This window comes from Tachypleus tridentatus, chromosome 9 (assembly GCF_004210375.1).
Source record: "Tachypleus tridentatus isolate NWPU-2018 chromosome 9, ASM421037v1, whole genome shotgun sequence".
NCBI classification, from domain to species: domain Eukaryota; kingdom Metazoa; phylum Arthropoda; class Merostomata; order Xiphosura; family Limulidae; genus Tachypleus; species Tachypleus tridentatus.
In genome coordinates this window covers 40,959,465-40,975,272 of record NC_134833.1, presented here as the reverse complement: position 1 = coordinate 40,975,272, position 15,808 = coordinate 40,959,465, and the positions used below count along the sequence as shown (strand labels likewise).

At 30.8% G+C, this 15,808-nt stretch overlaps 1 protein-coding gene across 4 annotated transcripts in view; it reads left to right on the top strand.

The window, feature by feature from the left end:
- Positions 1–15,808, top strand: part of LOC143225121 (protein Njmu-R1-like) — an 85,754-nt gene that overhangs the window by 67,319 nt on the left and 2,627 nt on the right. For all 4 annotated transcript variants that reach the window (XM_076453947.1, XM_076453949.1, XM_076453950.1 and 1 more), the window contains 3 exons: positions 9,389–9,567; positions 11,790–11,887; positions 15,172–15,242. In XM_076453947.1, the coding sequence (XP_076310062.1) occupies positions 9,389–9,567; positions 11,790–11,887; positions 15,172–15,242 (348 nt within the window). The remainder of the gene's footprint in view (positions 1–9,388; positions 9,568–11,789; positions 11,888–15,171; positions 15,243–15,808) is intronic.

Genomic DNA, 15,808 nt, shown 5'->3' with positions numbered 1-15,808 from the left:
ATTCACATGTGCTCATCTACCCATACAATGAAACATTGCCAAAGATTAGATCAATATCTTTAATGATTTCTGATTTACAGCCCTGTAAAATTTAATTACTTTTTCTTTAATTTTGGCAAATTCATTTTTGGGCAACTTTGGCTGCTTAAAGCTGCTTAAAGAGTAATGGTGGTAGAAGGCTGACATTTGCTACACTGACTGAATTAATCCTACAGAATTCAAAAATGGTCTCAAACCAAGTTTATCTCTCTTAGAATTTGCATAGTGAGGCTGTAAAATCACCTGAAAACCCAAAGTTGTAAAAAAACATTGGTTAATTTAATAAGCCATAGCTCTAAGACGTAATATGATACAAAACTGATTTTTTTCAAATTTCCTATAACATATTTGTTGATAAATCAGCAATTGTTGTAATTAAAAGTCTGTTAGATCTCCTGTAAAAAAATTAGCTGCATACAACTTTTTATGATTTAGCTAAAAATAGCCCTACTTCAGGCCACAGTTTGCCCATGTCACCAGTTATTCAGTCTTTTCAGATTTTTACCATATATTCTTACATCTCTGAATATGATCTACAAAACAAATCAAGATGGTGTTCAACCTACTTTTTGAGCTATAATTTTTTAAAGTATCCTCTGACCATATGTTTTTTATTTAAAAAACATTCAGTTCAGGTGTGTTAGTGTGTGCAAATATATCCATACAATTTTGAAACATACCTGTCAAAATGTTATAAATCCCACTGCATTATTCTAACCAGCCTTTCACAATGTTAAATAATGAAGTTGTAAGAAACAAGAAAGAATTAATTAATTTCTGAACAAGTTTATTGGCATAACTAGTTAGATCACATGGCAATTTAAATATTTGTGTATGCATTACAGTTTTGCAGATATGGCTGAGTTTAAGATTCATAATATAATAAATACAAAGGTAAATCAAACACAAACAGCACAGTGCTACAACAGGGGATAACTGAGAAAGATTATAGTCACACCAAACTGAAATAATTGTGACAATGAAATGTTTCAAAAACTGCTTTGGCGATAAATTAGCTGTAACAACATCAAATAAACATTGCTTTATTCAGACAGCTTGAATAAATGTCTGAAATATGAGTTTGATTATGTTGAGATCACTTTGACTTAGAACATAGTGGTGAGCACTACTGCCTTGCACAGTATATGCACTTTTCAGACAAAGAATATGTTGGAAAGGAATCCTACTTTCATCTTTACATGACCTTGCAGGCCATGAGAACAGTTTGTTTCTTGATTTCTTCATAAATGACATCAATACATCAGAATGTTCATCTGATCTATCTTTTTTGTTTACCACATACCAATCATGATTGTATATGCATGCCACATATTTCCCTGGATGATAATTGTTATTGCTATCATTAGACCCTATTTGAGCTGCTGCAGCATCACTTTCACTGCTACTACCAACAGTTACAACTGTGTACATATTATCATCTGATAGTCTTCTTATATACAATTTGTTGGTAGAGTGGGGAATAAAGCTATGATGTGACCTAATACCTGCCACAGTTTTGCATTTTTCAAAATGTTCAAGTAGATCAAACTTTACACAATTCTGCAGGACTGATTACTGATTGACAATAAGGAACTGAATGCCCAATGGTACATATCAGAGACACTTCAAATTTGATTATTTAAAGGTAATTGAAGGCTTCCACGAGCCACCAGCCTCTTCACTGTACCCCCCAACTCCATCACATGGACTTTTTCCATGACTGGTGGCAAAAAAATGCCATTCAGTGGACAACAGATAATCTTCAAAATGCTAGCAAAGATTTGCAAGATATTTAAAATTCTTGTATTGTGAAGCTGCACCATCACTGAGATAAATTATCTTTTCTGTATTTGGATATTTCTATTTAACATGGCTTAGTACTGTGGTAATTAAAGCATGAACATCTACTGTGTCGTGTTTCAGACAATCTGACAGAACACACATGCTAACAACACTGATATCTTGAGATCATGTTCAGATCTCGTATACATGTTCAGATATATGGTAAAGGCTGATTAGAATATTTCAAAGGGATTCATAAATTTTTTCAAAATTGTATGGATATATTTGCACACACTAACACACCTGAAGTGAAGTTTTTATTTTCAAGTAAAAAACGTATGGTCAGAGGATACTTTAAGAAATTATAACTGAAAAAGAAGGCTGAAAACCATCTTGATTTTTTGTGTAGATCATATTCAGAAACATAAAAATATATGGTAAAAATCTGAAAGAGGCTGACATGGTCAAACTGTGGCCTGAAGTAGGGCTATTTTTAGCTACATCAGAAAAGTTGCATGCAACTTAATTTTTTTACAGGAGATCTAATATACTTTTAATTACAACAATTGCTGATTTATCAACTGATATGTTCAGCTTTGTATCACACTAAGACTAAGAGCTATGGCTTATTAAATAAACCAATGTTTTTTACAATTTTGGGTTTTCAGATGATTTTACAGCCTCACTATGAAAATCCTAAGAGAGATAAACTTGGTTTGAGACCATTTTTTAATTCTGTGAGATTAAGTCAGTCAGTGTAGCACATTTCAGCCTTCTACCACCATCACTCTTGCAGCTTTAAGCAGCCAAATTTGCCTGAAAATGAATTTGTCAAAAAAAATTAATTAAACTTTACTACAGGGCTGTAAATCAGAAACTATTAGAGAGATTGATCTAATCTTTGGCAGTTTTTCATAATATGGGTAGATGAGCACATGTGAATGTTTTCAAGGCATTCTGAGGGAGTTACCTGGAAAATTTTCCAAAATCTAGATGATTTTACATGGAATGACCCTGTTATATGTGTTGTAAGAAAGAAATATGTTTAATAAGTTGGGTAAGAAGTCAATGAATGAAGAACAAAAGTATGAAAATGGGATAAAATAAAAGAAATTAGACTGTTGAAAAAAAATCACCTTAAGAAAACTTTAGTTTTTAATTTTTCAGTCCAGAAATAAACCTGTAGGTTAATGACAAACTACCACAGGGTGTTCAGAAAGGATCTAATGCATGAGAACAGAATGTAATGAGGTATAATTACAACATTCAAACAATATGTTAATATAAGAAATGTGAAAGAAGTAGTGATGAGCTATTGAATAAGATAATTAAAATGATTAAAGACATAAATAAGATATATATAAAAAGTTTATGAAAGGAAATAACACAATTTTAAAACAATAATGAAAGTTGTTTTTTTAAAATGGGGAAGCATTTGTTAGTATCAAATTCACTACATCTAACTTGCAAAGTTGCATTTTAGATTATGATGTTGCAGGGCTGAATACACATGAATAATTGTGTAGCATTTCAGTTAAAAAAATTCAAGATAAGCCTTTAGCTGAACATTTCAATAAAGCTGATTATTACATTGCAATGTATTTCCAACATAAATGAGCATTTTGTAAATAGTTCAGTATTTTCTGTATCTTTTTATACACATTATACACAATGAAATCATTTTAACCAACAAAGACTTCAAGATCAAACAGAAAATTACAACTTAATATTTATATTGTTTTTTTACTAGTTTAAGGTTCATATTGTTTTATGTTTTTTTTATAGTACTGTAAGTCTAATCCATAGTCCAGTTTTGCTGGACAGTATAAAATTTATTGTCATGCAAGTTGTACAGATTAAATATTTGTATCTTGTGAGGGAACAGATGATTTTATTATTCTTTTTAAGGAAGCATGTATACATGTAAGGAGAGTGCATAATTAGGGCTTGACAATATGACTACTTACATGCCTGAAACAGTTAAAAAAACTGGTTTTTGTAAGTGGTTATAAACACTACATTTCCAACCAGATAAATTTTAGAAAAAAAATTACCATAGTTTCACTTGCTCACCAGTGATATTTGTTTTTTACATGTAGTTATAGATTGTAAAATTGTGTAAAAGTTCTCCTTTTTTTTTTTTTTTTCCCATATTAAAACTATAAGAAAATTGATGTTTTTGGAGGGAAGAATAGTGAGACTGAAAGGAGTAATTTAATATTGTCACCATTGTAATAATGTTTAGTTCAAATAACTTTTTATAATTATGAGATTTGGATACACTGCTGCAATGCTTTTGTCCCATGGTTTGTTTTATTACAGTGTAATAAAAAAAACTACTGATTGAAACAGTGTGAAACTTTGTATTTATATGTATACTTTCTACAGCTTATGGAGTTTTGGCAGATAAAATATTTAGTTTTTGTAAGTGATATTTATATGAAGTAATAGATTTGAAATTGCAGTATGTTGTATGAGAAACTTGTACTTACCTTTGTTGTATATATTTTTATTACTGATTTTTACATCTTTCAACATTTAAAAACATTTTCTTCACTGACACTTATAGCTATTACCCAACTGCCCCTAGTGGCACAATGGTATATCTGTGGATTCACACTCTGGAAATCGAATTTTATTACCCCTGGTGGACACAACACAGATCTCACTGTGTATTCTTGTGCTTAATTTCATACAATCAATCAATTATCCATTCACAAGGGTTTCAACTTTTCCCATCAAACAATTGGTCTGATTTTTTTCTTGGTTCCTCCAGTTTTTATATCTCACGCAATTTCCTTTGGTAATATTTGTCTCATGGTATTCTTCACCTGCATCATTTTGCCCTCTATCCTGATACTCTATGTAAGCACCTCGCTCATATAGTTTTATCACTTTTTCTTAAGAAAGTATTTAGTCATGGATTTCTCTACAGAAATGCTTTGATAGTTAATGTTCTTAATTGCTATTCTCTTGTTGCCAAGTGGCTTTCTGTATAATTTATATTTAATAATTATTGGGCCCTCTGCTGTTTTCTAACTTAGTAAGATTGTCAGCTTTTGTTCTTTCTTTGGTTTCCTGGCTTGTATGCTGTTGGGATTAAATGGGAAAAGATGCCTTGTTGGAGGGAGCTCATCTACCTGCTGTAGCTTTCCAGGAGTTGCGTGAAACTCCTTTTCATCATCCCTTGATGTTTCTAGGTGTCCCAAAGGCATTGGAATCAGTTTGATGACACCTATTTGCATTCTTCCTTCTCATCATTGACATTTTGACTACTTTGTTTTTTTCTGGAAGTCATGATATAACTGCTTATTGTGTATACTGACCCTTAGCTTCTGGTCCTCAATCTATTAGTTCTCAGAATAGATACTGTCCTTATTTCTGAGGTTCCTTTATTCAGGCAGACTGTTGCCAGTGGCATTGGAAACTACTCTGTCCATGTAGGGTCTGTAGGAGTGATATTATGACATTTTCAGGACACCTTAAATTCCTTCATAGAATAATGGGTACTTCAGATTCTTGTATAGAGATTGGTCTTCAAGTTCACTTCTCCACCTCTGTTATACTCCCAACCTGTGGTATTTCCATGCCACAACAACTCTGTAGAATGTGTATCTTCATTCTAAGGCTGTTTATTATTAGTCTGGGGGACAGTAGAAAAAGTCTATCCTTTTATTTTGTAACTTTATTCTGGTTTGTTTGTTGTGCCCAAGATAATAAGAGATTGGCAGTCAATCTCAGGCAGTTTTTTTTTTTCATTTCAACCATTTCTTAGATCCTCTCACATAACATGGAGTTCTTTCTCAACCTACTTTGGCATTTCTCACCATGTCTGTTGGTGACCAAGTTCAGTGTTTCAGGTGCATATCTCCACATTCCTATAGAAAAGTCATTCTGATGCTATCTACTTTTTGTGCACAAGGGCCTAACATCTACACCATATGTCTTTTACAGAGTTGTATGATGAGCTTTTTCTCATCATCTTCATGTTTGGGCCTGTGCACATACCATCATATGGATAACTGATTATTTCTGTGCAGAAAAACACACCTGGATTCTGCTTTCAGAAGCCACCAAGCTGGATTTTTTATCAAAGCTGAGAAATCCATTCTCTTGCTGATTCAATATACTGTCCATCTGGGTGTCTTTTTCAACACTTTTTTAAGCCAGTCTTTGCTGAATTTCTTCCAATTCCAGGCTATAGAATGATGAACAGTCAGGTTTTTACATCATTTCCTTCTGCATCAATGGTTCTATCTCTTTTAGGCATGTAGGAGGCATTCCTTTTATCTCTTATTCTTTTGGGATTCTTTTTGGATTTCACTTGTCTAACTGTGACCAAAGGACTAGGAACTGCAATCACTGATCATCCAGTCTTTCTGATCAGGATCAACATCTTACATTTTGGGTAGTGGTTGAATCACACCAACACTATTATTGGTATTTCTGTACCACACCCTTGTCCTAAAATTCAGCTCTTCACAGATGCCTTATTTTAGGAATGTGGAGTGCATATTAACAGTCAGGAATTTCACAGTCTATGGATGAAAGGCTATTCTTCCTTCCACATTAATGTTTTAGAAATTATTTCTATCCAATGAGCAATAGTTCAAGGTCTCTATTTGTTGAAGGGGAAAATTGTAATAATTCTTTCCAACAATTCCATAGTGTTCTCTTAAGTTTTCTGTCAAGACGGTCATGTTTGCTTAAGACCTTTCTTTTCCAACTTTAGATATTCTCTACTGGGTTTATACCTGCCATATCAGCTTCCTGGCTTGCCATGTTTCAGGGGTGATTAATTTAACAACAGATCACCCATCTCAGGTCAACTAAATTGCTGCATCTGAATGGATGTTCCATCATAAGGTTTTCTGGTAGGTTTGCTCTCAGTTTAGAACCTTGATTATTGATATGTTTGCCAGTTGGAACTCTCAACTAAAGGCTTTTTAGTCCCTGATACCTCATCCTTGGGCTTTGGAGATAGATGCATTTGATCAAGATTGGATTGGATTGCACTCCCATGCCTTTCCTCCAATGCAACAGCTACCCAGAATTATAGTTATGATTCAATCCATTGACTGTCAAGTACTGTTAGTAGCACTATATTAGCTGGCCCAACTGTGGTTTCATTTCCTACAGCATCTTCAGCAGTGTCCACCTCTGCCACTACCTTTTTAGCCTTCTCTGTTAAAGCAACCTCAATCTGACATTCTGCACCCAGACATTCCCAAGCTCACACTTAATTTATGGAAGTTTTATGGTCCTTTGTATAGCATCAGGATGTAACTTCTAAAGTTTCCTTGTATTTATATCTTATCTTTCTGTAGGCAAACACACTAGCCAATTATCAACAGAAATTACACCCTTATTGCCATTTGTGTCTCATGAGAATGTTGTCACCATATCTTGTTGCTTGAGCAGGCATTTTTGACAAGTGGAAGGCTCCTTGCACACTCAGTTGGGGAGTGAGGATGAATGTTCATAATTCTAGACTAGAAGAGTTATGTTTATTTGATTGAATAAGACATACAAAATCCTGTCATTATAAGCCTTGGTCGTTCCCTTTTGGGCTTCTTCAGGTGGAAGAGAAGGTTTGTCTGCTTTGATGTTGCTTATTTTCTTCTTGTGATTCCAGTGATTTGGAATACATCATTCAATGGCTACAGGTTGGGATTCAATCAAACATATATTCGTATGTAACATTGCAGTCCAGTTACCCTAACTTTCACCATGGGATGTAGGGACCAAAACCTCTTAATTTCAACCTCAAGTTGTGGAACCTCAGCTCTTTAGTTGAGACTGGTCTATAGTGATGATAACTAAAGTACAATTCCACCTTTGATACAGGAACTGTGACTTGAATACCAGTCTTATCTTGATATACCTTTGATCTGTGAAGATGCTTTCTATATGGATACTGCCCATACTGGTCCTCCATCTTCTTGGTGTGGGATTCCAACTATAAGTGGCAGCAGAAGTAAGTCATGTTTGGAAGTTAACATTTTCTTAAATTTAAATTGTATTTTCAGTAGCACTCCTTCCTTTCTTCCCATTAAGAGATTGTGTTATTAGACTGGGATGGTATCAGTTTCAGAAGTGCTAAGGTACTTATGTACAGTACCAGGATATAGAACACATTGACAGGAGACAAATATTGCCAAGGTTAATTGAGTGTGATATAAAATACTGGAGAAAGCACAAAAAAATCAGACCAGTGCTTAGATGGACAAATTTGAAACCCTTGTAGTCAAGTAGTAGCTATAAGTGTCAGTGGATGTAAGTATTACTGGAAATACATTTTCAGTTTAGGATAATGTTAACTTTAAAGTTATTTTCTAAAAATGCAATTATCTTTGATTTTTTTAAATATAGTTTTACTGTATTTACAATCACTAATGCACTATAGAAGTAACTTTGACTGTAACAGAATTGTAATTAAATCACTTTTTTTTAACCCAAAGACTTAATTTAGTAAATTTAAGTTTTGAACCTATTGTATGTGTGTGTGTACATTTTACATTTGTTTTCATTGACCTGTATGTATTTATTTATTTATTTTTGCTCATTCAGACAATGATTTAGGCTGACATGGCTTAATGCAAACATGGTCTTATGAGTAAAACAAAACTTGATACAATTGAGCACAAAATTAAATAACTTAGCTCAGCTAATTACCCTCAGAAAAAACAGTTGTGTTAAAAGTTGTTCACACCTTGGAATTTAATACCAAGCTAAACTTTTATCACTTCGTTATAATATTTGTAAATCTCTATTAACATGGAAGAGTAATTGGCTTTTATAGTTCAAAGAAATGAGGAAAAGTTCTTTTTAAAAAGCAGTAAATGTATGTTCTTTGTCAAAATTGGTGGAAGTTGAAAACAAAGAACTATTAATAAACTGTTAAACTTCAGGGTGAAATTTTGTGTAAAATTGTATTGATAATTTTCAGCTGTCAACTTGAAACTGTTTGTGTGTTTAAAATACAGCTTAAAACTTTTCATTAATTTATTTAATCTTCAAATATTTTAGATTTATGGCATGCTAAAAACTATAAAATTGAAAATTATTCATCACTATTTTGTTGAGCACTAAATGATTTTATGTAATTTCTTAACAAAGGCAACAAAAAGTAGTAGCAATCTCATGTCAGAAGTTTGACTTATGATTCATAAAGACATCTGGTCACTATTAGTTTGAAAAAATGGAGATTAATATTTTTGAATTTTTCTTTTCAGAAGATTGTGTAAAACAAAATGGGGAATATACAACTGCAAAATGAAAATATTTGTTAATACACACACGTTTTTGACTATCTTTCTGTATCAGTTAACTTATTAACTGTAATTTTTATTGAAGATTTTTTAGCAGTTCTTCCAGTAGTAGCTATTACATAATTAATGAGAACCATCACATTTTGTGGTTTGATTCTAATGCTCTGCTGGAAAACATCTCTTTCTAGTATTTCCTCCACTGTAAAATATAAGAATATTTTGGTTCAAGTATATGTCATTGTTTAGTTGTACATTATTTCACACACAAAAACATCTTTTTATGTTTTTATTTTCAGGTTCTTGGATGCTTGTAGTTTGTGTCCTATTCTTCAAGACACAGCAGATTCTGTTACAGATTCTTCAGAACTCTCTCTCAATATGAACCAAACAGTGAGTGGTACCAGTAACCAACATTCCAGTTTGGCTAGAGTCACTGTTACTAAAAGTAATGGTAGTTTTCAACTCAGTCAATCAGGTAATTTTATTAAATGTTCAAGAGTTTAAGTGGCACATTTTCAATTAAATTGATTTGAGTGATTAAGAGCATTTGCATTAATACAAAGCCACGTGAAATAAAGATGACACAGAAAGAGTTTATAACTGTATTATGATAACATTATTTCACTTTTGTATAAAAAAAATTGTTTCGTGTGAACGAAGAATAATTTTTTCCAGATTTTATGACACAGTGAATATTGCTAAAACAAAGAGCAACATGACCAGACAGATACCCCTCCTGTAAAAGTGGAAGAATGATTTTTATAACTTAACCCTTGTTTTGTGATATGTAAGTTTGTAGACCATGTCTAATCTAAAGTGGATTTTTATACATGATTCTAATTGCATACAATCATAAATAATTTTATTCTTGATGAACACAGATTCATCTGTGTAAAACACTTGTATTTTATCAGGTTTCATTTATTTCATTGAAAGGTGTGTAGTATTTTTATTATAATAGTGTAATATTATTGTAATTTTTTAATATTTTCAAATAAATTACTCTAATGGTTCAGTGAAGTTTTTCCTGACACCTTTTTGAATATTTTATATGCCCTTGTGGGTTGTGTTATTACAGTCCTAAAGCAAGGACTGAATAAACAACTTATCTTCTGTATAAAGACTGTTTTCACCAATGCCTCATAAAGATTTTAAAGTGAATCAAGCTTCTGCAATTTTTTTGTAAAAGCTTGTTATAGTTCAATTAACTTTGCAACCATAATGTTACTTGCTTGTTTCTTTATGCAGACATGAAGCCACTTTTCTAATATTTTTCTTTCATACTTAAAGTTTTGCTTTTCTAAATTTAATAACCAATAGCATTTAAAGGGAAGTTCTACTTACTATATGGGTGAATGGCCTTTGATTACTGACCAAATAATTTACTTAGATAGCTGCTGCAAAATGTGATCAAAATTTAAAGAAAAACTTTTTACTAAATATAGTGAATTATAGTCCTTAAGCTGAGAATTTCTTTTCAGTTTTTCTTAGAACATAAATAATAACCAGAAATCATTTAGATTATAAAAGTAACCAGTAAATAAGTCTGTTTATGGTGTTAGAATCAGGGTGGACACAGCTATAAAAATATACATAGTGAATGAATTGTCTGTGATACAACCTTTGCTCGTTTAATTTGTAAAGAATTTTTATCTGGTGAAGAAACTTATTTTTGTTCCTTGTGGGCTGGTTATTTTTGTAGTAACAACACACTGCTAACTTGTAGTTGTTCTTGTAGTAACAACACACTGCTTACTTGTAGTTGTTCTTGTAGTAACAACACACTGCTAACTTGTATTATTAAGAAATCTGTGGATCATCAGTTTAAAGATTTATTTAGCTTAGTTTGCTATTGATTTCTTAGTTTAACAGCTTTTCCATAAATTTATTATTTTGCTTAAGCTGAAAAGAAGCTTTAAAAATTGTGAATTTCGTTGTTACTTTTAAGCATCAACAGGTCTAGTTTTTTAGCTTCCTAACTTTTGTTGACAAAGGTTTTCAATACAATAATAAGTTTTCTGTTATACATGTTTCAGAACTAAAATAGTCACTTCTTAATATCCTTTAATTTTTGCACAATGTATGTGATATTGAGCCTTGATAAAATGGAGGTGTGGAGTCTAACTTTTCTTAGTTTTAGTAACTAATTTGTACTGGTAGTGTTCGACAACAAGAAAACACAAACTTTGTAGCATTTATACATTTATATTACTCTTAATTCTTGAAAGAAAAATATAATATTGACTTGTTTGACATACATTTATTTTAATTTTGTATTTATGTTTTAGTATAATATCTGTGAAATTCATGAAGATATAACTTTACAGATTTACAGCTATAGCACCCATTTAATTTTGACATTTTTAATACCATTTAATGAAAAAGTTGCACAAAATAAACTTGTCATATTACATTAAATACTTCAGAATAAGAAAGGTATATACTTTTTTTTCAAAACAAAGCCCATAAATTCTAAGTATTTTGCTATTTGAAAGTAACTTTCACTAGAAAAATAGCTAGTATTTTTTAATGGAGTCATTTTGCTTCTGTTTGAATAAATGTTAATTTGCATAATTATATATTTATGGCACAAGTTTGAAAAGATGTTTTAAAACATAAGTTATTAAACTGTGATTTGTATGAATTTTCTTGGAAGATTTGTGTATGTATATACCACAATCATGACTACATTTATAGGTAGTTCTAAGTACTGTCAGGTGTGGGCTCAGAAGTTATTGATGTGTGAGGATGATGTTCTTCGGCTGAAAAGAACAATAGAGGAATTTCGTATGAAGGTAGGAATACAAATAAAACTATACTGTTTTTAAAATACACAGATTTTAAATGCAAGCAAAAAAGTTGCTTTCAGACATCCTGAACTACAATAAACTTAGTCTACACTTAAAACAACAGATATATTTTGGCTTCAAGTAAGGCTTCACTAAAATTTGATACATTAAATGTAAAAAAAAAACAAAACAGTCCTTAACATTTTAAACAGGTGGGGCTTTATTTTTCTGGGATAAATGTCAAAACTAATAGGTTTTATTAGATTTCTTTAGATTTAATTTGTAAACTTTTCAGTTGCTATCATTAATAAAGTTTGTTTAAATAAATTGCCAAACAAAATGTTCATTTCCTAAATTATGGTAATAGAGTAAATATTTAGTTTTTTAATCTTCTTTTACATTTTGTATTTTAGTATTTGTCTAACATTATTTAAAAGATAGATTTGTAGTGTTTTTATGTGTTCAACTTACTTTGGATGAGCAAAGATAAGTTTAAATTTAGTATTTAAATTGAAAGTTGGACCAAGTATGGTCCTAAGGTAAAGAATAGTGGAGATGTAAATGCAAATAATAAACTTTAACCCTTTTTTAATTTAATTAAAAGTTGAATGAGTCTTTATTTAGGTCCAGTAAGATAAATCACTAAAAAATTTGTATAGAAGTTAAGCATATGAACTAGGTATTAACAGTGATTTTGATATCCAACTTTGATCTGTATTAAGTATACTCCTGGGAACTCTTTAAATGTGGTTGTAGGTCACTGTGCTAACACTCATATTATACTTCATAAACTGTTGCAAATACACTTGCTACATGGACATGTAGGAATGTTATCATTAAAGTTAATTGAATGATCATTGGTTAGGTTGTAACTTAAAGTGGAGAGGTCTGGCAGTCCTGTTTTTAGGCTTTTCTAACCACTTTTCTGAACATGAAAGTTATCCCAAACTTATAAGAGATTTATTAAGATAGCTGGCTAGACTTGATGTTACTTGTTTTGAGCATCATCAGTGATATCTACTATTAGCATGTTTAAACATGAATGTAATAAATTTATCACATTTCTTCATGTTGATATTTTATAAAGAATAGGTTTTTTTTTAAAATATGTATATTTTTATTACTTTTAACTTCTGCTCTGTCAGTCCAATTTACCTAGATAAATGTTTGGGTGATAATGGTTTATAACAGTGTATAGTTTAATCTCACCAGTTATTTAGTAGTAAATAGTTTTCACAGAAATATCTTTTCAGTTAATTTTTTACTCATTTACATGATGGCTGACAACTGCTGTTTGTTAGTCAGGTGAGGTTACAAACAGCATGTTTGGATGATGTTTTACTTAGTTTGATAAATCTTTTTTATGTTCAAATTGTTTTCATGAACATTTTTTGTTTTTTAAATAGACTTGCTGTATAATGTTTTGTTGTATAAATTTACCTAAAGTGCCAATGTGGTACCTGTTTTAACTAACCATAGCAATAGCCTTTTTTCAGTTTTGTAATTCATTGAAGGAATTAATTTTTCTCTGAATTGTTTGAAATATGAATAGCACAGTAAGGTGCTTAATTCATGTACTCACATACTTTTTGTTAATCAAAGAATGTTAACAGAAAAATAACCATATACATGAAAGAGCATCCATACATAACTTATTTTGTTGAGCAATTTTTAGTTATAATTTCAAAATGCTTTTCAGTATTAATAATCCTTTAAAATTTTCACTGAGATGATTTTAATTTAGAAATTGAGTGTATATATTTATCATGTTCCTTTCCTTTTCCTGGGCTGTGTTTTTGTACCAGTATTTAACATTTGTAATGTTGACTAACCTGAAAAACATGATTATTATTGTATCTTTTAAGGAAGTAGAACTCACCATATATTCTACATCTTCCTCACTCAACTAACTGTGTGGCCTAACTTTAAAACATTTTTTGGCAAGAGATGGTTTTAAACTGTCTTTTTCTTTTCAGTTCCAATATTTATGTTTTACAGCCTTTAATTAAGATAATTTAAATAAAACTGTATTTATTAATGAGGTTTGAGTTACATGTGTTTATTACCAAAAAATCTTGTTTTGGAGTAAAATGTAAACATTTTGAGGCTGTATTTTAGATCTAGAGAATGCAATTTAGAATCACTTCAGTGGTGCCAGATGCTAGAAAATAATATTATTTAAAGTAACCTCTTGAAGGACTTCACTAACCTTTCTGTCAATACATAAATAATAAAGCCAAGAAGTGCAATGTTACAGATTTTTTACATTCTTGCATGTCTGTGTAATGAAATATGTCATGAATTATACTAATAATTGGTTTGATTTTTAAATTAAATTTAAATTTATTAAAAATTATTTTCATATAAAGATATGTTGAAATCAGGTTCTAAGATAGATAAAATTGCTGAACCTTTTGAGAATAAATTAGCTTTCTATTTTGTATATCTTGTTGATATTAAAAAATTCTTTTAAACAAGACCAGGTTGTTGGAACAAACACAATTTACATTCTGAGAGTTGTGGGTTTGAATCCCCTTTCCACTAAACATGCCATGGGGGCATTATAAGTCACTGTCAATCCCACTATTCTTTGGTAAAATAGAAGCCCTATGAGTTGGCAGTGGGTGTTGATGACTATTTTCTTTCCCTCTAGTCTTTTATTGCTAAATTAGGTATGGTTAGTGCAGATAGCCTATGTGGAGCCTTGCACAATTTTCAAAACAAGCTTCTTTATACAAAGATAAAGTATGATCTTTGATTCACCATATCCTCTGCTGTGGACTGCAGGTTTCAGCTATTCAAGAAACCAAAGACATACAGTGGTGTGTGTATAAAATTTATGGAGTTTTTAAATCATTTTAACTTGCCATGTGGCACAATGACATTTCCATGCCAGAATTAATTTAGATTACTAAATGTTGAGATAAATGGGACATAAAAAGTCTAATCCTTTTGTTGATTATTTTTGTTCTGTTACATCTATATGGTGTGTTATTTATTTTCTAGAACATATTCAAATAAGCTATAATGATTTTAAGTTTATATTCTACTGGAGCTACATAAAATGATTACACATCTAAGTAATTTAAAGAAAATATGTCGGAATGATTATACTAGAAAAACTATACTTTTAGTTATTGTATGTACTTTTCTTTGCATATTATTTACTGTTGGAATAAGAGAGTTTACTGTGTTCCTTGTTCTAATAGATGAGGAATTAAAACAGGATTTTAATAGGATGGGATTAATTGAAATTGGATACTATAATGGATTTCATTTTTCTTTCTTAGACAATACAAGATATGAACATGTTGAAAAGGTTGGTGAAAAAAGCAGAAACCGACCACTATGCTCTTTTCCAGTAAGTCAATATTTCATATCTGTTGTATATTCTAATATAACAATATTTAAAATGTGGGCACGAAGTAAATTTGTCATTTTTTATTAACTTGTGTTTCACTTTATTTCTTAAGAATAGATTATAATTTATAAAATAGATAATAATAGAAAATAGATAATAATTATAAAATAGATTATAATTTTGTTTTTAGTTTGGATATATCAGTAGTTACTGTCTACTTTAGCCCATTATGTAGTAAAGTAGTATGAATATGATTCAAGTTATTCATAGTGCAATAAAATATCTGCATCCAATTTTAAAAAAATGTGTGGCAAGTTACTTCTCATGTTAATGCATTGTTGGTGTACTTTATAAAAAAGATGTTTACAAAACGTGTATGTAAAATACAAATCTTAGATTGTAACACACTAACACTGAGCAGTAACTACAGTATCAAAAACCTTTTGTATTGTAAAACGTTTAAAAATACTAAGTTATACCAGTCTATAAGAAATGTATGCTAAGTTGAGGAGTTATCATTAAATATTTAATCCTTTTTTGGTAAGTGGTTTACTCATTGTAACTTG